This window comes from Condylura cristata, unplaced genomic scaffold (genome assembly GCF_000260355.1).
Source record: "Condylura cristata isolate star-nosed mole 26May11 unplaced genomic scaffold, ConCri1.0 scaffold00015, whole genome shotgun sequence".
Lineage (NCBI taxonomy): Eukaryota > Metazoa > Chordata > Mammalia > Eulipotyphla > Talpidae > Condylura > Condylura cristata.
Window position 1 is genome coordinate 20976080 of NW_004567116.1, and position 24962 is coordinate 21001041.

Below are 24962 nucleotides of genomic sequence, written 5' to 3' on the forward strand. Positions count from 1 at the left end.
GAGTTCTGCTACCCCATGTGGTCACCTCCGGGGCAGGCGGGGATCGAACTCATGAGGAAGTGGCTTTAGCTTCTCAGTGCAGTGCTTTAACCCGCTGCGCCACCAGGGAGGGCCCAGAGGTGGGTTTTAACCTAAGCTGTCTAACAATAACATCTAATACTTAACTTACTGACTTAATTGGCGAGATGCTATGTCATTGTTGCCTTATTCCCATGCAGTCTTGAGAATCTAAGGTTTATTTGTGTATTTTATCAATGGAAACAAAGTAAATTAGTTAAAGTACCACTGACTATTTCTTAAAAGAGTTTTTAGAAATGTATATGGAAGTTAGTTTTCAGTATCATAAAGTATGTGTGTGTTATTAGCCTTTAATTCGACAGGGCTCAGGAATCTGGAACATCCTCTAATACATGGGACAGTTAAAAATAAGGAAAATTTGTCCTAACCAAAGTGACAATCCTAAGTCTTTTGGGAAACACTGAAGGTAGACCAGCATCTTTGTAAGAACAGATAGGGAAATAAATTGATATTTATTAAATGCCTTAATACATTCAACATTTGTTGAATTCAAAATTTCAAAATTTCAAATTTCATAACAGTGGATGAGGTATTATTCTCTCTTTTATATCAAATGAGAAACCTGAAATTTATGAGGCTAAGTTATATAGCCAAGGTCATAGAAGTAAGGAGGGGTATAGGTGTTCTGTGGGACTGCGTTAGACAGAAGCTTAAGGATGAAGAAAGAGCAGAGTAGTAATTCACCTGGGACCTGACTATTAGAATCCAATGACCATCTTTCCTCTTTAGTGTTCTATTTGAGGAAGGGACAGAGTCCTAAAAAGTGAGTGCTGTGTCCAATGTCTTCTGCTTTTAGATTGCTTTGGTCTTAATTTGAATTCTGTCCAAAAATATGTGGTTTTGTATTGTATTTTAGCTCTATCATTGCTGTTCTACTCCTGTTTTAAAAAACAATTTTCTATGGATCCTCTTCCCCTTCTCCCTAACCCATTTCTCTGCTCACTTGTGTAGTAGTATTTACTGTATTTTCTCCACTTTTTGAGTCTTCCACTCCAATTTTTGTTCCTGCCATTCCCCCAAAATTTGTTTGGGTTGACCCCTGTTTCTAAATTTTATTGCTAATTCTCATTAAATACTTAATTACAATTATTTAAAAGAATTGATCTGAGTAAAGATGTGAAAGAAGTGATGGAGTGAATCACACAGATATGGAGGGAAGCACTTTGCAATAGAAAGAATGACTGATAGAAAACTGTACAAAGATGTTTGGTTTGCTAGATGGACTGGGGCAGCAGTAAGACATGAGCTGAAAAATGGAGGCCACTAAAAGAACTTTGACTTGTACTCTGAATAATATAAAAAAACAATCTAAAGATGTATATGTGTAAATTTTCATTAACATTTATCAGGTGAGTGAACTGAATTTTAACATCTTTTTAATACTTAATTTTGCTTTTTAATTTCAAAGAAATACTCAGGCATTTGTATAAGCTGAGGAATCAAGATAATCTACAATGGCTGTCACTGAGGAAGATTTGTGTCACCACATGAAAGTAGTTGTCCGTGTCCGTCCTGAAAACACAAAAGAAAAGGCAGCTGGATTCCGTAAAGTGGTCCATGTTGTGGATAAGCATATCTTAGTTTTTGATCCCAAACAAGAAGAAATCAGTTTTTTCCATGGAAAGAAAACTATAAACCGAGATATTACAAAGAGACAAAATAAGGATCTTAAGTTTGTGTTTGATGCTGTTTTTGATGACACTTCAACTCAGTTGGAAGTTTTTGAACACACTACTAAGCCAATTCTTCGTAGTTTTTTGAATGGATATAATTGCACAGGTAATTGATTTAGTTGGAATTTTCCTGTTAGATTTCAGTTTTTACATCAGAAGAGACATCTACGTGGCTGTGTGATCAACTTTAAGATGCTTGTTTGCTAAAAAGTCTTAGTTCAATAAACTTTCACAGTGTAGACTTTTCTTTGAAATTTAGTTGTCAGGTATAAAATATATTATTTGTGAAACTTTTCCAGAATCTTGCTGTGGTCCTTATAGACTCATCTTTTCAGTTTCCTGTTTCACCCAACCACATCTTTCTTGCATTTGACATCAAGTTTCTCACAGCTTGTATTCATAGTTGTTCCCACTACTGAATTACACGACTATTCCTGAAGAATAGTAGACCATCTGACTACTTGGCAATTTCTTGGTAGCACCACTTTTTTTAGCAGCATCTTGAAATAAAAATGTTAAGACTCCATATTAATGAGTTTTATGTGCTATTTTAGCATGTTTTCAGCCCCAAAACATCTCCAGTGCCCTGGAGAGTCCTATAATCATTTGTCTTTCAGAAAGGCCATGCTGATTTCCTAGAAAGAAAAATATGAAAAGTCCAGTTAATCCAATGCTTACATGGCACTCAAGCACATAATTATTAGTATGTCATTTTATAATTAATATATTTTGTACATTTTCTTCAGGATAGCTCAATACTAACCTGTTTCACTGTCTACACTGGCTCATGCAGTTTTATTACAGAAGACTTACCCTCATGGTCAAGCAAGAATGGAAGGTGGTTTATTAATTAAAACTGCTGTAATTCTCATATTTAAGCAGATATTCTTTTCCTTGTTCATGAAACGTCTTATTGTCTTTAGAGATTTAGATTTTTTTTTACTCCAAATGAAAAATCTCTCCCAAATTGGCATTAAGTTTGTTTTCTTGACTTTATATTCTTACCTTACTCCGTTAAGACTTGAGGTACATAAAATTGAACAAAATGAAGTATACATAAGTTGAATTCATTCTATTGAAAATTACTTTTGTGGCTTGTTAACATTTAAGTTAGCAGAGATTTAGGTTAGCTTATAAAATCTCCAGCAGTAATAGTATAAGAACTTAACTGTACTGTACTGTAAAGAGTGATTTTTTTCTAAATTTAAAGAAATATTTGATGTCTATGTTGTACTGTCTAGAATCTTGAAGACAAAGTAACTTTCCTAACAAGACTTTTTAAAGAAATTTTATAAATGGCTTCTATTAGTAATTCGTTCTTTCAGCAAACTTGCATTAAATATCTGCTTTACTAAATGCAAAGTGTACATGGCCTTTATTGTGAAGCTCAAAGTTGAAAATACAGTGTGATAAGAAAAAGAATGGAGGGTTTTATGACACATATTGGGTCAAATGAAGGAATACCTTTTTCTACCTAAGATGGCTAGGGAAGGCATGGGAAATTAATGTTTGTGCTATATATCTACAACAGATGCATTTTTTCCAGCTAGGTTAAAGAAAGACACTCCAGGAAAAAAAGTAGTAGAATAGAAAGGAGAAACAATCCAATATACCTAATCACTGCAAGAAAGAAATAGACTAGAGAGTTAACCAGGATAATATTTCAAGGCAAAGAACTTGAACTCTCAAATATGCCTGCTGAACAATTAAGGTTTAACATCATCAGATTTCTTTTTTACAAAAGTAAATGTGCAAGTTCTAAGGGATAGATCAAAGAAGATTGAGACTAAGAGTAGGAAGTCTTAATACTTGATTAGTTAAAAAATTTAATAAAGGGAGCAGGTGGTAGAAAATTAGTGGGTGACAGCACCATTAATTAAAATGGAGAATTTAAGAGTTCAAGTAAATTTGTGCTAAAATTCCCAGGTTTTAAGCAGAGGACTTAATTTGGGATCTGTTGGTGTTAATGTTGCTGTTCAAAATATCCAGATGGAACTATCCACTAATCAGTGAATATGGTAATGATAATATGTTGTAATAAAGAGCTTTGATGCTTTTTCATAAAAACTCAGTACTTGCATATGGTGCCACTGGAGCTGGGAAGACCCACACAATGCTAGGATCAGCAGCTGAACCTGGAGTGATGTACCTAACAATGCTGGACCTTTACAAATGCATGGATGAGATTAAAGAAGAAAAAGTATGTAGTACTGCAGTTTCTTACCTGGAGGTAAGTTGGCAATACCATTTTTTTTATTAATCAGTAGTATTACTAAACCTTTTAAGATTTCATGGTTGGCTCATATGTAGGAATCTTTTCATGACTACATACAATCATTCAAGTCTCTTCACTTAAATATTATGTACCCTACTCTTTTTCTGTTAAGTATTTTATTTTGGCATCATTTCTGACACAAGAGTGTCAAAGAATTGTAAGAAGTATGAGAAGAGTGCAAAGAATGTTAAGTTACTCATCACTTGCACTTACCAGCTATGAATATGCACATGCTTTCTTTGTGTATTTCTTTTTTCTAAACTATTTGTTACAAATTCACAAAACAGGAAATTTTTTCATCACTAAGTAATTGTCAAAATCAGTAAATTAACAGTGATACAGCACTATGATCTATAGAATTTAATGAGTATTGGGGCTTACTCTAATGGACTTTATTGATAAAACAAATCTTAAAGATCATAATTGCATTCAATATTTAAGTTTAACCTCTAAGTTGAAACTTTGGTGGTTTTTTTTTTTTTAAGATTTATTTATTTGTGCATACAGAACTGGGGTACAGGTTAGAGGTACAGGGGCAGTGAAAGGATTCATCAGAGACAGAGTGAAGAACAGAATAGGCAGATTAACAAAGCACATTGCTGAGGGGAGCAGCAGGCAGGTCAGGAGAGGTCTGCTGCACCATGTGGGTCAGCTCTCTGGCCAGGGGTCAAACTAGAGATGAAGTGGCTGCAGCTGGCTTCTCAAATGCTGCTTCAACCCATTGCACTACTGGAGACACCCTGGAACTTTATTTTTTTTCATACTTTATAATGCTGTCAGAGAAACCTTAGTCTGGGTTTCTCATGATCTAAATTCATATAATACTCTGCAAAGAACATTGTAGAAGTAATGTTGAATTCTTAATGTATTATATACAGAGACTTTTTCAGTTAGTCCCATTTCCAACTACTTACTGTGATCAGTTTTATATTGCTGGTGACTACAAGGTTTCTTGACTCTAAAGATACTGTTTTACCCTTTATAATTACAAAAGAATTCTTTATGGGAAAACAGTGTAATTATCCTGTTTATTCCTCAAACTTAATTTATTAAAATCCATTGATGATTAATGCCTGAATCAATTATTATGGTAGATGATAATGATTTTTTTTATTTTTTTTTTAAAGATTTATTTATTTGTTTATACAGAGCTGGGGTACAGGCCAGAGATCGAGGGACAGTGAGAGGCTTCACCAGAGACAGGGTGGGGAGCAGAACAGGCAGATCAACGAAGTACACTGCTGAGGGGAACAGCGGGCGGGTCAGGAGAGGTCTGCCACGCCATGTGGTCACCTCTGAGGCAGGCGGGAATCAAACTCATGCTGAAGTGGCTTTAGCTTCTTAGTGCTGTGCTTTAACCCTCTGCGCCACCAGGGAGGGCCGATGATGATAATGATTTTTAAGTTCCATTATTTCTCCTACATAGGTTCACTTGCTTTCTATTGTAAGTTTTCTTAGTCCTTGATTGTATCAGCATGAACTCAAGGAGTCTTACATTATTCAGTAATTTAAAGTCCCTTTCCATAATTTTTAATTTGTATGTCACTGTTTCACCAAATTTGGCCAGTCAAAGCTCCTTCATCATGTCCATTGTGTTCTTTTGACATATTTTATCATATTTGACTCCTCCTACCTCCTCAATAGTAACTGGCACTCAAGTCATTACTCAGTGTCAGATGCTGTAACTTTAAGTTTGGATATTTCAGAAACCAATATAGATACATAAATTTCCAAATTTATTACCTATTCATTTGTGGTGTCAGATACACTTTCTTACAGTAAGCCACAAATCTTTTATAGTGTGGTGGTTAGATTTTCTTCACATTTCAAAGTTGATTAAGATTATGTGTGTTGTTAAAAATATTTCACAGAAATTACTAAAACCAAAATTGGCTAAGACATAAAATATACTTAAGTATTCAGTGCTATGCAACAGAGTAAGATATCTGGGCTCTCCTCCCTGATCTAGTACCTTTATGACCCAGCCAGTTACATAACTTCTCGGTCCTTCATTATTCAAATAAGAGATGAGATGGCCCCTTTATAGAATTTATCAAGAATTGCATATTAAATTTAGTGTATGGAAGTATAAACAAAATACATGCATCTTGCCATTGAATATCGGTTTAAAATGTTTAGAACTACTCGGGCATCAAAAATAATAAAATATTTTCTCTAGTAAAAACCATGCCACCTCCATATAACTCATATTAAAAATCATTAGAATTTCCCATACCTGGCCTTTCCTGGTGGCACAATGGGTTAGGATGCAGGACTGCAAGTTAGCTGCAGCTGCTTTATTGTGAGTTAGATCCCCGACCCTGGAGGTGCTCCACATGGTGATCCACATGGCTCAACAGACCTCTCCTGTCTCGCCCACTGCTCCCCTAGCAGTGTACTTCATTGATCTGCCTGTTCTGCTCCCCATTCTGTCTGTGGTGAAGCCTCTACCTGCCTTTGCACCTCTATCCTGTACCCCAGTTCTGTATGCATAAACAAATCTTTAAAAAAAAAATTTTTTTCCCATACCCGCTCATCATGTTCTATTTTCAGGGAAAGAAAAAGACTTTATTATCATTGTTTACCTGTAGTTATCAAATTAGGAGTTTTAGAGTGACACTACCTGTAAATTTCAAAAGCTAGATCCTCAAGCTTTTCAAGGGAATCTTATTTCTTTCCTAAGATAAAATTACAATCTAACCATAAATCAGCAATGATTTAAGTGATATTACAACTATTGGTTTGATACCAACGTAAGCTTTTCTTTTTGTGTGAAGGTATATAATGAACAGATTCGTGACCTTTTAGTAAATTCAGGACCACTTGCTGTCCGGGAAGATGCCCAAAAGGGAGTGATTGTTCAAGGCTTGACTTTACACCAGGTATTTTTATAAAATCTTTTCCCTTCAAATAGCAAGGGTGGTTAGATAACTGTTTCCTACAACTGTTTACTTATTTCCCGCTGTCTTTAAAAAAGAAGAAAGCCAGTATAGTTAAATAATCAGGGGGTGGATCTTCAGTCTGTTTTCTTTTAAATAATGAATGAACATTTAAAATTCTTTGTGAACTTTTGTTATTGTACGTTATCCACTTAATGCGTTTGTTATCTCCCTAGAAAAGATTGTGTCGTCTGTTTCTGATTTAATGCCAGCGTATCAAGCAAATAATACATAGTCAATATTTAATGAGATTTAATTTATAGAAAGCATTTTCTTACCTTTTACCTTTAAGTGGCATCTTTCCCATTAAGTTTGTTGAAACTTTTAAAAATAGATGTCTAACTTACATGTTTTTCTTCTACTTATACTTCTCTAGCCCAAATCCTCAGAAGAAATTTTACAGTTATTAGATAATGGAAACAAAAACAGGACACAACATCCCACTGACATAAATGCTACATCTTCTCGTTCTCATGCTGTTTTCCAGGTAATAGATTACTGGGTTATCACTGTTAATATTAAATTTAAAATAAGCCAAATTCATGGATAGAAGTTTTCACAGAAAGAGAAATATATCTTCATCTGTTGACTTCTGTGCTTATGACTTTGAGAAGATTCTATCAGGCATATTTGGATTTGAAATGATCTAGATCAGAAATGTACATTTTTACTTATGTGAGGGTATAAGATAGGAGTGTGATAATGGTGGAGAGTTTTTTAAGTTGTGGAAAATGGTTAGTGTATTCAATAAATAATCTTATATTCAGAGCACACTTACAGATCTAAATTTACAGAACTAATAAGTTGAAAGGCTATTGGTCCATTTATTTTTTAATTTCAATATACTGACCATGTAAGTACCTACATTCCTCAAGAAAGTATGATTCAGTTAATATAGTCATATTTAGGAATAGATTTGATAAAGAGCTAAAGAATAGATTAGTAGCTATTTCTTGCAATTTCCAGTCCTGTTAATATACAATGATTATATATAGCTTCATTCTGAATTATGTAATATGACACTCATGATTAAGTCATGATTGAAGCAATCAAATTATTCAAAATTTCTCTAGTTCCTCTAGTTCATGTTTCTTAATCTTTGTATTTCAAACACTAACTCTTCATTTTATCAATAGTATTGAGAAAAATGTTTGTAACTATGAGATTTCCTCAAAATGGATTTGACCCTGTTTTACAGAAAAATTAATGACAAGATTTTATAATGAAATAATAGCCTATCTTTCCCATCTCTTTTAAATTAGCCACCTAACGTATTTCCAGTAAACTACTACAAAGTCATGTAAAACAATTGACTAACAATTTATTGTGGTGGGAAATTGAACATGACAACTATAACTTTACTATATTTATACATAAGATATTTTCTCTATTATGACATGCAACAATTTTTTTAGTTAGAATAAATTCATTATTCAATTTGGTTCAGCTATCCTTTGAAAACAGTCCCTGGAGACATGCAAAGCATTCTGTCCGCTTCCTTCAGTGTTTGCTTAGAAACATTATTTTTAGAGGGCCTGTGTCTCAGGACCACCTCTGAAAATTCTGTGTTCTAGTTCAAAGGTTGCCAGAATACAAATTTTTTGACTTTCTATTAATTCAAAATTTATTTGCCCTCAGGTAGATTTTGTGTGTGTGTGTGTGTGTGTTGCAGTTTATTTTTACATCATGTTGTGCCTTTTTCCATCTCAGTTGTAATCCCTTGGTCTTCGCATCACCAGTTCACCCGTGTGCTATCACCATAGTCCCATGCATTCCCCCTACCTACCCACCCCCCATTTTTAATCCCATTCCACCCCCTCCACCCCCATAAAGTATCTCTGGTATATTATTTAGTTATTCATCTTTTTTTTTTTCCTCTGCCCTCAGGTAAATTTAAATTTTTTTCCACTTAAAAAATTTGGGTTTGGAATATTACTTTTACTACTCTTGGATATAAGTCATATTATATTTTGTTCAATTTGTTCTTAAAATGAAAAAAACTTTGATTTCACACCTTTAAAATTAAAGTACATTTCCCTTTTAATTGTGTTAAAATTTATCCTTGTTTTCCCTATTCTCTTAACTTCAAAAAGATTTACTTGCGGCAGCAAGACAAAACAGCAAGTATAAATCAGAATGTCCGTATTGCCAAGATGTCCCTCATAGACTTGGCAGGGTCTGAGAGAGCCAGTGCTACCAGTGCTAAAGGGACCCGGTTTATAGAAGGCACAAACATTAATCGGTCACTGTTAGCTCTTGGGAACGTCATCAATGCTCTAGCAGATACGAAGGTAAGTGCTCTATGTTCACTTGTTTAAATATTTTGAAACACTGAAATAAGCATAACTCCTAGAAAAATACTATTTAATATAATTTCATTTTAAAGTTCTATTATCATATTTGAGGGTCTGTCAGTAATGATTATATACAGAGCACCAATCTTACAAAGCCTCGTATAACACCTGTAGTTGTGTTCACTTTTCTCTCTCTCTTTTTTTTAATTTCTACTTGTATATCTAGAATTTAGTGAATGAATGTAATGAATTTCAGATCAGTGCTTAATATTTTATGGTCCTTTGTCATCACTTATTTTGAGTTTGATTTTTTTATCACCATTTAATGATTGTGACATAGAAAGCATAATAATTAAATTGGCTTGAAGACTAAAATATTTGAGAAAAATTAAGATCTATTCTGGTTATTTTATCTAGTATAAAATGGGTTAAATATTAAAGAACTCTTAGTTTTTCTTAGAGAGGAAGTAGAGGGTCTTATGGTACAAAATGTAGTTGAATCAACTAATAGGATAATGTTTCCTGGGTGCTTTGGGGACATTTAAAAATATTTTACATCTTCTAGAAATATTTATAGTCTACAAATTGTTTCATAACCTTTATATTTATAAAGATAACTTTCTGGTTTTTTGCTTAGTTTTTTAAAGATTTATTATTTGTGCATACAAAACTAGGGTTTAGGCCAGAGGTGCAGGGGCAGTGAAAGGATTCACCAGAGACAGAGACAGAGTGGGGAGCAGAACAGGCAGATCTACGAAGCACGCTGCTGAGAGGAGCAGTGGGCCGCCGGTCAGGAGAAGTCTGCTTTGTCATGTGGATCACCTCAGGAACAGGCAGGGGATTGAACTCATGCGAAAGTGGCTGTAGCTTCTTAGTGCTGTGCTTTAACCCGCTGTACCACCAGGGAGGGCCTGATAACTTTCTGTTTTTAACATTAGTTCAATTCATGCTTAAAACCTTATGGAAAATATTAGCTATTCAAAGGTTTATAATTTGATAGATTTTGTTATGTGTGTTAAAATGATTGGTGGAGTCTTTTTTAAAAAGCAAATTACAGAAATCATGTGGAGGTTGCAAAAGCGTGGTGTCTTCTAACCTAAGTTAAAACTTTAAAAATGATGGGGACGAAATTTTCTAAAATTAGGCCATTTTTTCACATCAACTTAATTTTTTACTACTCGACTCCTTTGGAGCTATATATGAATCAGTATGTAGTGCATGCCAGGTACATATAGCACTGTTTCAAGTAGCACAGCACTGTGTGCACAGCTGGCCAGACTGCTTGATGAAAATCATAGTCACTGCAGTGCAGTGCCAGGTTCTGTGGCAAGGACTGCATTACAAGTCATTTCACTGTTTGTATAGCTTCTCCTCTTTTGTATTATGAAAAATTTATATTAGGTAACAAAGTTGCTTTTACCTTGACATTATAATGTTCTGTTTTCAATTCAATAGAAGAAACCCTAAAAATTAAGTTATCTTTGAACTCTGTTATATTTTCAGATGAAAGATCTGTAAAAATATAATTTATTTTGTATCCATGTTAGATGGTTATTTAAGGAGAGAAGTAAATCTATGTAGGGCACTAATTAATTAATCTTGCATTATACTGTGTTGGATCTATATGTAGTTTCTTTTATATTAAGATTTATTTTATTTTGTGCATACAGAACTGGGGTACAGGCCAGAAGTACAGGGGTGGTGAGAGGATTCACCAGAGACAGAGTGGGGAGCTGAAGAGGCAGATCATGGAAGTACACTGCTGAGGGGAGCAGTGGGCGGGTCAGGAGAGGTCTGCCGCACCATCTCCTCTGGGGATCGAACTCATGTGGAACTGGCTTTCCATTCTTAGTGCTGCACTTTAACCCACTGCGCCACCAGGGAGGGCCTTATATTTTACTTTTTAAAAAATGGAAATATATTTGACGAGTTCTAAGTACAAAATACAAAGTGTCTGTTAAGATAATATAAACAATTTCTTAAATATAAGTTAATATAAAAATTATCCTGTTTAAAATGACATTAATTTGGCATATATTTATCTCAGTTAATGAAATAATATTGATATTTTGTCATTAACTAAAGTTAACACTCAGATGAATATATAGGATCTTTAAATAGAGGGCCTTTTAATCTTTTAAAAGGCTATTTGTTTTGTACATTCATTTGTTCAATAAGATTCATTGTCATGATTTCAGATATTAATTACATCATGTCTTAGTGAAGTTGAATGTAGAAAATGACATAATTCTTTTTCTGTTCTTTCAGAGGAAGAATCAGCATATTCCTTACAGAAATAGTAAGCTCACTCGCTTGTTAAAGGATTCTCTTGGAGGAAACTGTCAAACTATAATGATAGCTGCTGTTAGTCCTTCCTCTGTATTCTATGATGACACATATAATACTCTTAAGTATGCTAACCGTGCAAAGGACATTAAATCTTCTGTAAGTATGTCTCTACTCTGCCTTCCTTGTGAGGACAATGCATGCATACATACTATTTTTATAATTCTAATGAAATAATTAAAGCTATATTTCTACTAATGAGTTAGAAAAACAAATGTCTTTACTACCTATTAACAATCACATTAGATAATTAAATATCTTGATTAGGTATATAATTAACATCATTTAGTCCTTCAGGTACTAGAATGTTTTAATGCCTTTTTTATCTTTTTTACATCCTGGTACATGACATTTGATGGCACCCTGAACTAGTTATTGAAGGCTTTAATAAATTTGTTGTAGCAAGGGGATTTTCTGTTTCAACCCATCATAAGCACTTTCTACCTAAAAACCATGGACATGTTAACTAATCTATCCTCATTGCAGTTGATCATCGATACGTATTTGCTAATCTATCCTCATTTTATTTTCTTTACCTTCGACATTTGCCTCTGTTTAACAAAGTAAAATAGCCTTTTATCAAGAATTAATTTCCTCATTCCTGATATATATATATAACCAATCTATGTGTAGCTCCATCAGTATAATAATGACTATTTAATTCAATATTTTTGCCAATAATATGGGTAATTTGAAAAATGTAAATCAAACAAGATGCACGGTTAAAAATTGTATCTCAGAGTAGGAAGATATCTAAAATTCAACCAGTATCATGACTTCTTTTCCTGCTCACCACTCTGCTACTTGCATTGTATAAAGATTTAGGCTCAAGGTAGTTTTAAATACTTACTTATAAGTCATTTAAATGAGAAGCAGGCCTTTAAACTGAAATATCCTACCGTCTGTTCAATAGCTGCCAAAGGTCCCATAATACTAAAAGTGTAAACTGTAATAAGAACTCAATTAAAAATTAGTTCAAGTTATCAGTGAGTACAGAATAAAATTATCTGTGAATTTCCTTGAAATCAAAATAAAAAGAAAGTGGGCAGTTTGCTTTATACTATGAATGAATGCATTCCATGTTCTTACAAATACCTCTACTCAGTAAAGCAATTTCTTTATAACTATTTGTATTAATGTACTCAAAATATTTTCTTTCATAGATTTTAAGTATAACATAAATTCTCATGATTGTCACGATTATAATTGTCACAAATTCTGAGTAACTGACTTAATGAAGTTTAATGCTATTTAGCTCATCTGTAACTGCAATTATTAATATCTCTACACACAAATATTTTTTGTCTTTCAACAGTTGAAGAGCAATGTTCTTAATCTCAACAATCATATAACTCAGTATGTAAAGATCTGTAAAGAGCAGAAAGAAGAGGTAGGTCTATTCTTGACATTTTTTCATTAACCTCCCTCAGTTCCTCATTTATGGGATTTTTGCAATCTTCATTGTCTCAAAACTTGGCATGTTTCTTACAGTTGAAATCTAGCTTGTTCAGATTATGTTGCACAGATAAAATTTTTTGTGGCCATGTATAATGAAGATATAACTTTGTATTTTAACTAATGTTTTTTTCTATTAGATTTTAATGTTGAAAGAAAAACTGAAAATATATGAACAGAAAGACTTTACTGATGAAAATAACAAAGCAAAGCCATTGATTTCAAATCCTCAAGAAAAAGAAATTGAAAGGTAAAAGTGACAATAAGATCTCATTTTGAAGAATTTATGGCTTTAAAATTTAGCCTGAAGTTATCATTTGGTATACTCAAATGAATTCTGGAAGTCATTGGTTGCTTTTTATATTGCATACTTCATTTTAGTTGTGACCATACAGATACTGAGGAGAAATAGGACTTAGATGTAAGATGGAAAAAGTAAATTGTGTCAATTAAGAAATTAATTTTTAGCAGTTTTTTTATTTTTCTTCTCTGGCATCTCAGATGATTCAGATACAAAAATTAAATAGCCACAAGCTGGACAGTTTATAAACAACAGTATCATTTCTCACAGTCTAAGGCTGGACTAAGATTAGGTTTCCAGAATGTCCAGTGAGGACCCTCTCTCTAATTTGACAAGTTCTAAGAAGACACTAAAGAATTCTTAAATAGGTTGGGAAAGTATTCATCCTTAAGAATCTAAGAGATTTTTTGAAGTATATCAGCATATTAAAAACTCTCAGAGAACCTGTAGTAAAGGAAGTTTGATTCAAGTTGAGTAAAGTTAAACTTGACATCCTCCAGAGCCCAGTTTCTGTTGTGAGAAACTAACTACAATACAACCACAGATTGGCTCTGTTTTGGCACTCTTAGTTTGTAGAAGGTATCTTAGTGTACATAAAAAAGATTGATCAGGTCCCTCTCTGGTGGCGCAGCGGCTTAAAGCATAGCACGATAGCAGCCACTGTAGCACGAGTTCAATCCTTGGCCAGGGGAGGTGACCCACAAAGTGTGGCAGACCTCTCCTGATATACCCTCTGCTCCCCTCAGCAGTGTATTTCAGTATATCTGCCGGTTCGGCTCCCAACTCTGTCTCTGGTGAATCTTCTCACCTCTGGCACCTCTGGCCTGTACCCCAGTACCCCAGTTCTGTGTGCATAAGTAACTAAATCTTTAGGAGAAAAAAAAAAGAAAGATTATAGTGATGCCTTTCAACCTAATTTCAGGTACAATACTGTTTTTAAAATTGGATTCGTATATTGAAGTTAATGTAAAGTATCTTTGATTTAAGATGAATAATGTTTTAGTGCCTCAATGACCCCCTAGACATTAGGGTAACTGCTCTAGTAATAATATCACTTTAGTTATGCTGATGACTTTGCAGTTTTTAATTATTTTAGGCCCATGTTAGTTTCATCTGCCTACTACAGCAGCCTTCTGAAATTTAAAGCAAGTTCTCTTACAGATAAAAGTAAGAATTATACATCATCTTTCATCTTAATCCTTTTACTCCTATGATATACTATATCAAAATTACAAATATCAAAAGAATAAATAAACTTCTGTCAATCAATAACAATGAAATCAGGTTTTCATACAGCATTAAACTGACCTAAATATTGTTAGAGTGCAAGTTTTACATAATTTCCTAATATGTTTAATTTTTTTAAAAAAATATATGTTAATCCCCCTAATAACCTCTTGCCATGGTAAAATTGTTATTAGCCTTAGGATGTTATTTGTTATATATAATAAGGTTATATTCATTATTTCTTCAGCACTATCAAAATAAAATTTAACTCTAAGGTGATGTTAGTTATTATTTCACTTTAATAGTTACATATAGAACTGGTTCCCAAGAAACCAGAACATATAGAACTGGTTCCCGAGAAACCAGATACTCTATTCTTACAAGTTTTTTGAAACTTAAGTCACTATCTGCTCAGATTTGGAGTCCCTGCTTACATGAAATTGCTTATTAGCAATACCTAACCAGATCTAGTTATTAAAACCTATGAGTTAGTAGACTTTTCTTGAATAGCTGGCTTTAAATCATTCAGCTTTTAGTAAATTAATTCAGCAGGGAAGTGATCTAGATATAAAATCACTATTGATGTCAATAATTTTCTAGTTTCAAATTTCTACCTGACTTTACAAATGTACTTGTTTTTATAATGAGGTAGTGATAAAATTATGTACCCCATAGCCTTTGTCATTTTTCTTTAAAAGTAACTATTCTGTAAGTAAACCTTGGGATACCTTTTATCATGTAATCATATTGTTATGTAGAACTGTTTTAATCACTAAAATAAGTCTCAACCACAGAATTACAAAATTAACAAATATTAACTATGTTCTTGGTTAAAATGTTACAGAAAACTAAGAGTATATCCTAAAGATAACTCATCAATTTATTTACTGGCATCAGCGTTATTGTAATATAATACAATGAAATTGCACTGTCCGTACATATTTTCTATGAAATATTTATCAGCTTGACAGAACTGCAGTAAAGTCAATGTATTGTGGCTTATATTCATTCCCAATAGAGTTTCATTAAGAACTACTGACGTAAATTGGCAGTGAATTTTTTACCACAGATACTTACAAATATATCTAAAATTCTGGCCAAAGAACATTTATTTTTAAATGCTTATATACTTTGTTACATTTTTCTTTTAAAGGATTCACAGTTAATTTTTCTTTGAGAGTTTTTTCTTTGTGTGACAGACTTTTCCTTTTTTTACTGTTAGATCAAGCTCAGACTTGATCTAAGATTTAAAAGTAAATATATATTTGTAAAATTCAAATATGGCTGTGGTCAGAGTTCTGCTGACCCTGTAAGATACAGGATTGCAGGTTTAGCTTGTATTTTTTAAATATTCGGTAAAGATCTGAGTCAGAATGCCCCAACTTGATTTTCTAAATCTATATTGCCTTTTGGATTAAATAGACTGGGTAGATTTTCTAGGTTTACCATGTTATAAATTTGCATGTTTGGGGTCCATACTTTGGGGCATAGTTAATCTCATGCTGTATGTTTCATATAATGAATTCTGAAGCTAAAATCTCTGAACCTTATCTCACTTCCCTAATGGGCCATGGAGACCATATGATTGTACCTACTGCTACTTATTTCTTTACAGCAGTTAATGCCAAACAATGGGTAATACAGTGTCACTCATGGGTCTTGTGAATTGGAAGATTACATATCCAGATTTTTGATTATCCTTTTCTTGCAAACAAAATATGTGTTGCTAAGCAGCTGTATTATATCGACAAAATACAGTATAAGGCTCATGAATAGCCATCTATATATAAAGATGGGCTGAAAATCCATAATATATTTTTTCTGGTTTTGTTGCAAAAATGCATCATGACTTTTCTGACAACCCAAGATTTTTATTAACATGATCTACAATGTATTCCTTGATGGAGAAACAGAAAGAAACCTCGTGTGAAAATAAAGTTAATACCCTTTCCAAACTTATTTGTAATTCAATAGGAATCAACCACTCTAACCTATTTGCATTTTATCCTTTTGCATATATTCATACATTTAAGTAAACTGCTATCATTTACACAAAATTACTGAAATTATATAATGTGTTTTATATTTGGTAGATTTCAAGAAATTCTGAAATGCTTGTTCCAGAATCGAGAAGAAATCAGGCAAGAATATCTGAAGCTGGAAATGTTACTTAAAGAAAATGAACTTAAATCATTCTACCAACAACAGTGTTATAAACAAATAAAAATGATGTGTTCTGAAGACAAAGTAGAAAAGGTACTTAACAAAATTATAATTAAACTTTAGAAAATGTCAAACTATAGAAACATCTAGTTCTAGAAAATTGATAAGGAAGATTACTTAATCATCCATTTCTTCTTACATCTGGAAATTCTGAGGAAATGTGAAGATACAAATCACTAAAGTCAGGGAAAATAATTTGAAAATATTGGATAACTATTCTCTTCATTTTTTATGATTTTGATAAAAACAGTAATACTGACTTTAACACCCTATTAACAGAAAGTAACCTATTAGCAATTTTTAAATATATGCCAAAATAATAATAGTTACCTTTTAAAAGAAGAAGATCTAACTCTTTGCAACTATATTAATGAATCTAGAAGATAACTATGCTCAGTGAAATAAGCCAGACACAGGAGAAAGTTTACATATCATTTATGTAAATTGAGAGTAGATTGGTGGTTATCAAAAACTGTGGAAAGGCAGATCTGGTACAGACTTGATTATGCCAGATAAAAGTCTACTGTACAATATAATGCATATACTTAGTATACTGAAAATTCCTTTTTATGTTTTTTCATGATACATTTAAAATGTCCCTAAAAGCCTTTTATAGTAGTTGGATGAATTGAGGACATGCATTTCACTTGTATTTTGAATTTTAGCAGCAGCTTAACTTATGTATATACAAAGTATTGCTCTAGACACACTATGGAGGTAAAGTGTTGATTGGAGCAATAAAATATATATAAATGACAAGATACTTATCATTGTGTAAGTAGTGGCACAATAAATTTATCAAAATGGCTAATATTATTCAGTATTGACTATACCAGTTCTCAAGTTCTTTTTTAAGAGGTAATTCTTCTATTACTTCCAACAAACTATAACAACATGCCCCTATATTATCACCCAAATGTGAATAAGAAAAGCACTGAGAACTCAAGTAAGTTGTTTGGAAATATATGTCTAGTAATGTGCCAGGACCAGTCGTTAGCTCTGCCTGTCTTGCTTCAAAGTTTCCTTCCTTAATCACTCTGCTGTATTATAATACTCTTAAATATGGAGCCACTCAAAGGAGAAAACTGACTTGTAATTTTGGTGATTAAGAAGATTTCCTGGGAAAGAGACTATATTTATTGATATATACAGGGCTTTGTTTGAGAATAATAACATTGGAAGAAAATAGGAATAGTGGGATATCAGTGTGTATGGAAGTACATGACTATATTTAATACTTCCTACCAATTCCTGCTCCTTTCCACAGAGCAGATATTGGTTTATTGATTGATTGCCATATTCTCTCTCTCAGAATTTGAAAATGATTAGACCTAATCATTATGAATGGATGGGAGCTGGCACATGAATGAATACATTTTCCTTATTGGGAATTATTTACAACAGATTGGATGATAGGACAGTGGGCCAGATTGTGTAAACTTTGGATGCCAGGAGTTTTAAAATTGATTTTTATAGTGAAAGACAATCTTTGAAGGAAAGGAGTAATACATTATCAGAGGATAGAATCAAAATGCCATTTTTTTTTAACATTTGAGTGTTATTATTTAATACACTTAATACATTTGATCTATTTAACCACCCTCTAAATTAGTGCTTTATTTTACCCCATGGAATTTTTTTTTTTTTTTAAAGATTTATTTATTTGTGTATACAGAACTGGGGTACAGGCCAGAGCCTTAGGGGAGGTGAGAGGCTTCACCAGAGACAGAGCTAGGAACAGAACAGGCAGATCTACGAAGTACACTGCTGAGGGGAGCAGTGGGCGGGTCAGGAGAGGTCTGCCACGCCATGTGGTCACCTCCGGGGCAGGCGGGGATCGAACTTGTGCGGAAGCGGCTTTAGATTCTCAGTGCTGTGCTTTAACCCGCTGCGCCACCAGGGAGGGCCCAACCCCATGGAATTTTTATTGTGAGTAATGAGATTAACAAAGAGTAGTAGAATGTAGTTTCTTTAATTTTTTTTTTTTTTTTTTACTCCTACCTTTATTCTTATCCTTAGTAGCGTTCTTTCAACCCACTTGCCTTTTATGATTTCTTATTTTTGGTCATTTTACTACATGTGTTCCAATTCTTACAGCTACTTTAATGAGACTAGGAAAACAATGGAGATAAACCCTCTTAAATTTTATTGGTTGTAGTTAACTTGAAAAACAGAGGAAGACATTGAGACACTTGAGTTTTTGCTTGTTTTTTTACATATAGACATACCAAGCTATGGTCTTACTAAAACTGCTTGCTAAGGCAAGGTATTTTATTTTTGTCTTGGACTCTCTCCAATAGAGGTTTATTATCACAAGCACTAAACAAATCTCATAACATTTTTAACTATAAATGACTCTAGAGTATATGGAATTTGAAACTTGTATTAAAGTGGATCTCTTGGATAATTTCATAGCATATAAAGATTATCTACAAATTACATTTAATTAAATAATGAAGTTACCATGCTTGCAATTTGTGTGTGTGTGTGTGTTCAGTTATATAGTAACAACTAAATTTTAGAATTATTTGTTTTTAGTCAATGCCTTTTGTGGTATTCTGAGTATTTTGTTAATGAAATGTATAAAGCCATATTGAAACCTTAATGTGAGACATTTTACTTTCCTATTAGGTCTTAACATGTATATTTTAGAATTTATTCCAAAATACTTTTTGTCATTTCGTAGAGCAGTGGTTCCACAGGTAAATGAAGTAAAATGTTCCTTTAACAGAACTATCAGAATGGATTCATTTGATGAACATTAAAAGTACAAACCCAAAAAACATCATTTTGAGAGTTTTCATTTATGATCTTTTTTGGTATTAAATATTACTGCCATCAGAAACATGTATCATTTCCTGCACTGATTTTTAATAGTGCCTACAACATTTGTAAGTATTAAAGCAAAATACAGATAACTTGATTTAACTGCTTCTATTCAGGCATATATAATACTTTGCTGTTCATTTTTCAGATGAGATGAATAAAGACCCACTGAAATTAACTTGCCTAAACTTTCAGACCTACTGAATAGCAGAAGAAAGTCAAGAAGTATATATTCACTTTCTATTACAGCAGTAGCTCTAAACTTCTGGTTTCAGTTTACCATTCTGCTTTGAAAAGATGGGGATAGAGCTTTTCTTTATGTGGAGTCCATTTATCCATATTGCCACGTTTGAAATTTTCAAATAACAGATTGATCTATTAGTTGACATAATTTTTTTAATTATTTTTAATTTATTTTTACATCATTTTTCATTTTTTGCCTTTTTCCATTTTGGGTTGTAATCCCCGTGGACTTCCCACTGCCAATTTACCCATGTGCCATCACCATAGTCCTGTGTACCTTTCCCACCCCATTTTTGATCCCATTCCCCTCTGCACCCCCATAAAATGTCTAACTGTTCATTGTTTTTCATTTGTCTTTATTAGAATTGCTTTTTTTTTTTTTTTAACCTTGGTCCCTTAACACTCCTGCTATTAGTGAAACCATCTACTATTTTTCTTTTTCTTTCTGGCTTATTTCACTAAGCATGATCCCTTCCAGCTCCGTCCATGTTGCTGAAAAGGCATAAGTTTATCTTTTATTTTTGATTGCTGAGTAATATTCCATTGTGTATATGTACTACATCTTTTTAATCCAGTAATCTACTTTTGGGCATTTGGGTGACAATCTTTTAATGAAAAATTGTTTCTTAAGCAAAAATAGGTAGAGAGTAACTGTTTACCAATTTAGCAAATCTCCTTAATGCCTGAATTTTCCCAACAAATGTATTCTCATAGGTGCTTCTCCATTGTTCTGTTAAACACTTAGCTGTGCAACACTTTGATATGCAGTATTTGAAAAAATTAGGGTAAAAGGGACTAAAAAATGTAATAAGTAGTTTTGACTTAAAAGTAGCTTGACTTTATGAGCCCTGAAAGTGTTTTAGGGAGCTCTAGGAATTTCTGCATCACCTAGAAGTCTGTCATTGTAGCATTTTATCACAGTTCTCTCCCTGCTGTACTAGGGAGTTTTGTTTGAGGGTTAATTTTTATCTTCTTTAGTCCCCCCACTCTTTTGGTTTGTGAGGTTTGTTTTGTTTTTATTAATGTCTTTCTTGATAAAGAATGCTTGCACTATTAAAATTAAACAGAGAAGTTATAATAAAGACTTAAGAACCTTTGTAAGAACAATAGTACCTTCCTACCAATCTTATTTGTCTGATGTATTTGACTGTGAAGTATACTTCTGCCTACCTTTGTACTTCCTTTGAAGGGAAGGTCAAGTAAAATTTTATGAATGTCTTAAATATGTCTATGGATTCATGATAGCTAAGTTTTCCTAATATTATGTGCCTCATAAGTTCATATCCTCTATCCAAATGACAATATCATGGTCTTTATTTTATTTTTTGGTTTTATCAGCAAATTGTTAAGACATCTTTAATAAAAGATAAGAAGAATTTATCTCCTAAAGAGGCAATATTTTTGACCAAGATCAGATGTAGTTCCTGTTCCCTTTTTCATTCATGTAGTTGTTTCCCAAGTCGATGGGGATCTATTTTCTCTGTTGCAGTCATCATTGCTGATGATTATTGAGTTCAGTGTCTACTGACAAATAGCCTACAGTTCTGTTCTGATCCACAGTTCCTATGACAGTATGCACAACCCTTGAGATAAGACACCAGAAAGCCACTTTTGCTCTCAATTCAAGCCTGATAAAACACCAAAAAGAGTGCACAGTCTCCATTGGGAGTCCTGAACCAACCATCAGAGCATGTTAAGTAGTCTGATATAAGTGTTTCTGTCATTTTTCACCAACCACTATAAAGCCTTGTAGGCAAAACCAGAGCAATACAACACTTTTTCTTCACATCTCTCACACTGGAGGAAAGCAGAGCAAAACATGCATCTTTTTTGAACCAGAATACAGAAATCATGGAACTTATCAGGCCTTCTACAAACTTTTTAAATGCAACATTGAAAGTAGTATATTTTAGCACAAAAGAGTAGTTATGAGTCTTAAATATGACCATTGTATTTTTTAAAGCCATAAACTCTCATCATGTAATTTTATTAAAATGACTTATTACTCAATTTCCTATTTTCATGCTAGTGGTATTGTGAGATTTTTAAAGGGAAAATAGCGTTAAGTACAAAAGTATAGACTAAGAATACTACAATACTGCACCTACAAGAAAATATACTAATTCATTAATATCTCATACATCAAATATCAAAAATACTAGTTTGACTATTAATTGCACTGTTTTTCAGGCCACTTGCAAACGTGATAATAGACTTGCCATGTTAAAAACTCGCCGATGCTATCTAGAGAAGAAAAGGGAAGAGGAATTGAAGCAATTTGATGAGAATACTAATTGGTTGCATCGTGTGGAAAATGAAATGGGACTCTTAACTCAAAATGGTCATATTCCAAAGGTATAGATGTGTTCATGTATTTAGATTTAGTTTGTGATAACTGAGGTTTTTGAAACCCATTGTCTTCATTGTGGGTTAAATATCTTTCATAAGACAACAGTTGCCTCATCTCACTGAGGTTTAATTTACTTATTTTTGCTGTTTTCACAGAATATACCTCTGCCTTGCTAATTATATACTAGATTTCCTAGTATAGTGTTGCCTTTCCTATATTGGAAGATGGAAATTACTTTTAAATGTTATTTTTAAGTAGATTTCATCTAGTTGTGTTGTGAGTTAGACCTAAATTAGGATACTCTTGCTTCAAGCTATGTTTGAGGATACATCATGTAGGCAATTTAAGTTTGTTTTGATACTTGATATTTTGTGCAAAATTAGTTTTAAGTCTGGCTACCATGACTTGTAGTATTGTTAAAGAAAGCTGATTTGCATATTGGTGGGGAGAGGGTGAGTTTCATTGAACTAAAGATATTCTACTTGGAATGGCAAATGGTAAGTAACATTTATAGAGTATTGATTAATAATCATGGCTAGTAGCTAAATTAGATCAGAATTGTATTCAACCACAAGATTGCAGAAATCTGGCTTCAGTGTCTTCACCACATAGGGATGTATTTTATCCCCTAAACAATAAGTCTAGAAATATATACTTCATTCCTAATATCATCATTCCATGATTGCAAGATCACTATTTGGTCTCTAGGCTCAGGTTCACATTTAGACCAAAAGAGTAAGAAAGAAAGGTATCTGTATTAAAAGAGCAAAAATTATTCCAGAAGTTCCTACCAGATAAATCTTATTGGCTAGAATCTAGTCTACCTAGATCTAAGGGAGACTAGACAGGTGACTAATTTTGCAACACACACTAATCACTATGAACACATCACCCTAGGGTTCTCTTAACAAGAAAAGAAAAATAAATAGAATAACAACTAGCAGGCACCTGTTTCAAAATAAGTAATTTTATCCAGATACCTAATACTTCACAAGAACAGTTTCTTCACTTTATAAAAGGAGATATGTTTAAAGTTCTTATGTTGATGCTTTTCTGAAATGCTAATCATGATTAAGGAAGGATTATCTAATTATCAAGTAATCATTGTACATGACCATGGTGTAGCATTAAATCTTTGACTAGGGAGAGTGGAGGCGAGCAAAAGTGGTCAATTGTGACAACTCGAGATAGTAAAAGGAGCAGTGAGTAGTAAGCAGCAGCGCCATGTTCCTTAAGATAAAAGCCTGGAACAAATAGAGACTGGTTAGGTCTTCAGCGTAGAAATATATAGACGGTAAGACATGTTAATCTGCAGCTCTATAATTCTAGAAGTCTTCAAAATGTATTGTTAAAAACATGCTAGCCAATTAGTTCAACAGACTAGCAATTAAACGTAGTACAGAGCATACTTTAATAGGACTTTATAATAATATAACCTAATTGATAATATACTTTATAATATTCCCTGTGAAAGAAAGTAAATTATCAGAAAGAGAATGAACTTTGGGATGGGAGTAGGTCATAATTCTAGTATTTGATGTAGCGTTGAATACTAACCATAACTGACTTTTGGTAAGATAATTTACTTCATTGTCTTAATTTCTCATCTTTAAAATATATTAAGGTATTATAAATTTAAATGAAAGCTTTATTATACAAAGGCCTAACACTGCTTAGATATTGATGATCATTTAATTTTTGTTTTTTTAAAGATTTATTTATTCATACTGAAATGGGGTACAAGCCAGAGATGCGGAGGGTGAGAGGATTCACCAGACACAGCGGGGAGCAGAACAGGCAGATCGAGGAAGTACACTGCTGAGGGGAGCAGCGGGCGGGTCAGGAGAGTTCTGCCTTGCCACGTGGTTACCTCCGGGGCAGGCGGGGATCGAACTCATGTGAAAGTGGCTTTAGCTTCTTAGTGCTGTGCTTTAACCCGCTGCGCCACCAGGGAGAGCCAATCATTTAATATTTTAAGCAATGATAATATAACCATCAATAGCCAAGGAACAGTGTATACAGAAGGAATGCAACAGTGTTAGCTTCATTATAAAATATTTTCTCTTTTTTTACCCCAGCACAGTGATTCTGACATCTGGGGTCTTAGATGTCCTTGAGAATCGGGTTGAAGCTATGTACAGTTTTTCCTAGATTGTAGTTTAGTTTTGAGGGAAATCATAACTAGATAATATTGCATTTATTTATATGTGTAGAGAGAGATTTTTTTAATTACATAATATTAGTAACTATTCTAGATGAGAAATAAAATCTTTTTAAAGGCCATATTTGTCTTAAGACAATATAATAGACATATTTACATGGTTTCAAAGGAGTAAGCAAATAACAGAAAATGATCGATAAACTGTAATAGGAGTCATCTTGGCTTAGAAAGGTAATTTTTGAAATTCCATGCTAAATTTGAGACATCTCAATCTGTAGAAATACACTGTAGAATGCAACAACCCCCATCCGAACACTGCAGCAGTCAGATTACACAAGCCATGTTCTGAATAAAAAGTATTCAGCTGATAGCCCTGGCCAAGTGTTCCTCATTCAGTGACTAAGAGATCATTTTCTTGAAAAGGTTGTGAATATTTATTATACTTTTTGATTCATTATAAGGCATTTAGTTCACTTATTTATTGAAGACCATGTGTACCTAAAGCTCTTTTTTCTCAAGGTTAATTTGTAAAGAACATAAAATTACAAGTATTAAAGATTCTTAAGTTTTC

The 24962-nt window shown here is 33.2% G+C and overlaps 1 protein-coding gene across 1 annotated transcript in view; it reads left to right on the forward strand.

The window, feature by feature from the left end:
* The window catches only part of KIF18A (kinesin family member 18A), a 60135-nt gene that overhangs the window by 4090 nt on the left and 31083 nt on the right, over positions 1-24962 (forward strand). The window contains exons 2-11 of the mRNA XM_004682963.2: positions 1487-1857; positions 3824-3981; positions 6804-6908; positions 7342-7452; positions 9059-9256; positions 11528-11704; positions 12921-12995; positions 13201-13310; positions 16682-16844; positions 22071-22235. Of these exons, the coding sequence (XP_004683020.1) occupies positions 1533-1857; positions 3824-3981; positions 6804-6908; positions 7342-7452; positions 9059-9256; positions 11528-11704; positions 12921-12995; positions 13201-13310; positions 16682-16844; positions 22071-22235 (1587 nt within the window). The 5' untranslated portion in view covers positions 1487-1532. The remainder of the gene's footprint in view (positions 1-1486; positions 1858-3823; positions 3982-6803; positions 6909-7341; positions 7453-9058; positions 9257-11527; positions 11705-12920; positions 12996-13200; positions 13311-16681; positions 16845-22070; positions 22236-24962) is intronic.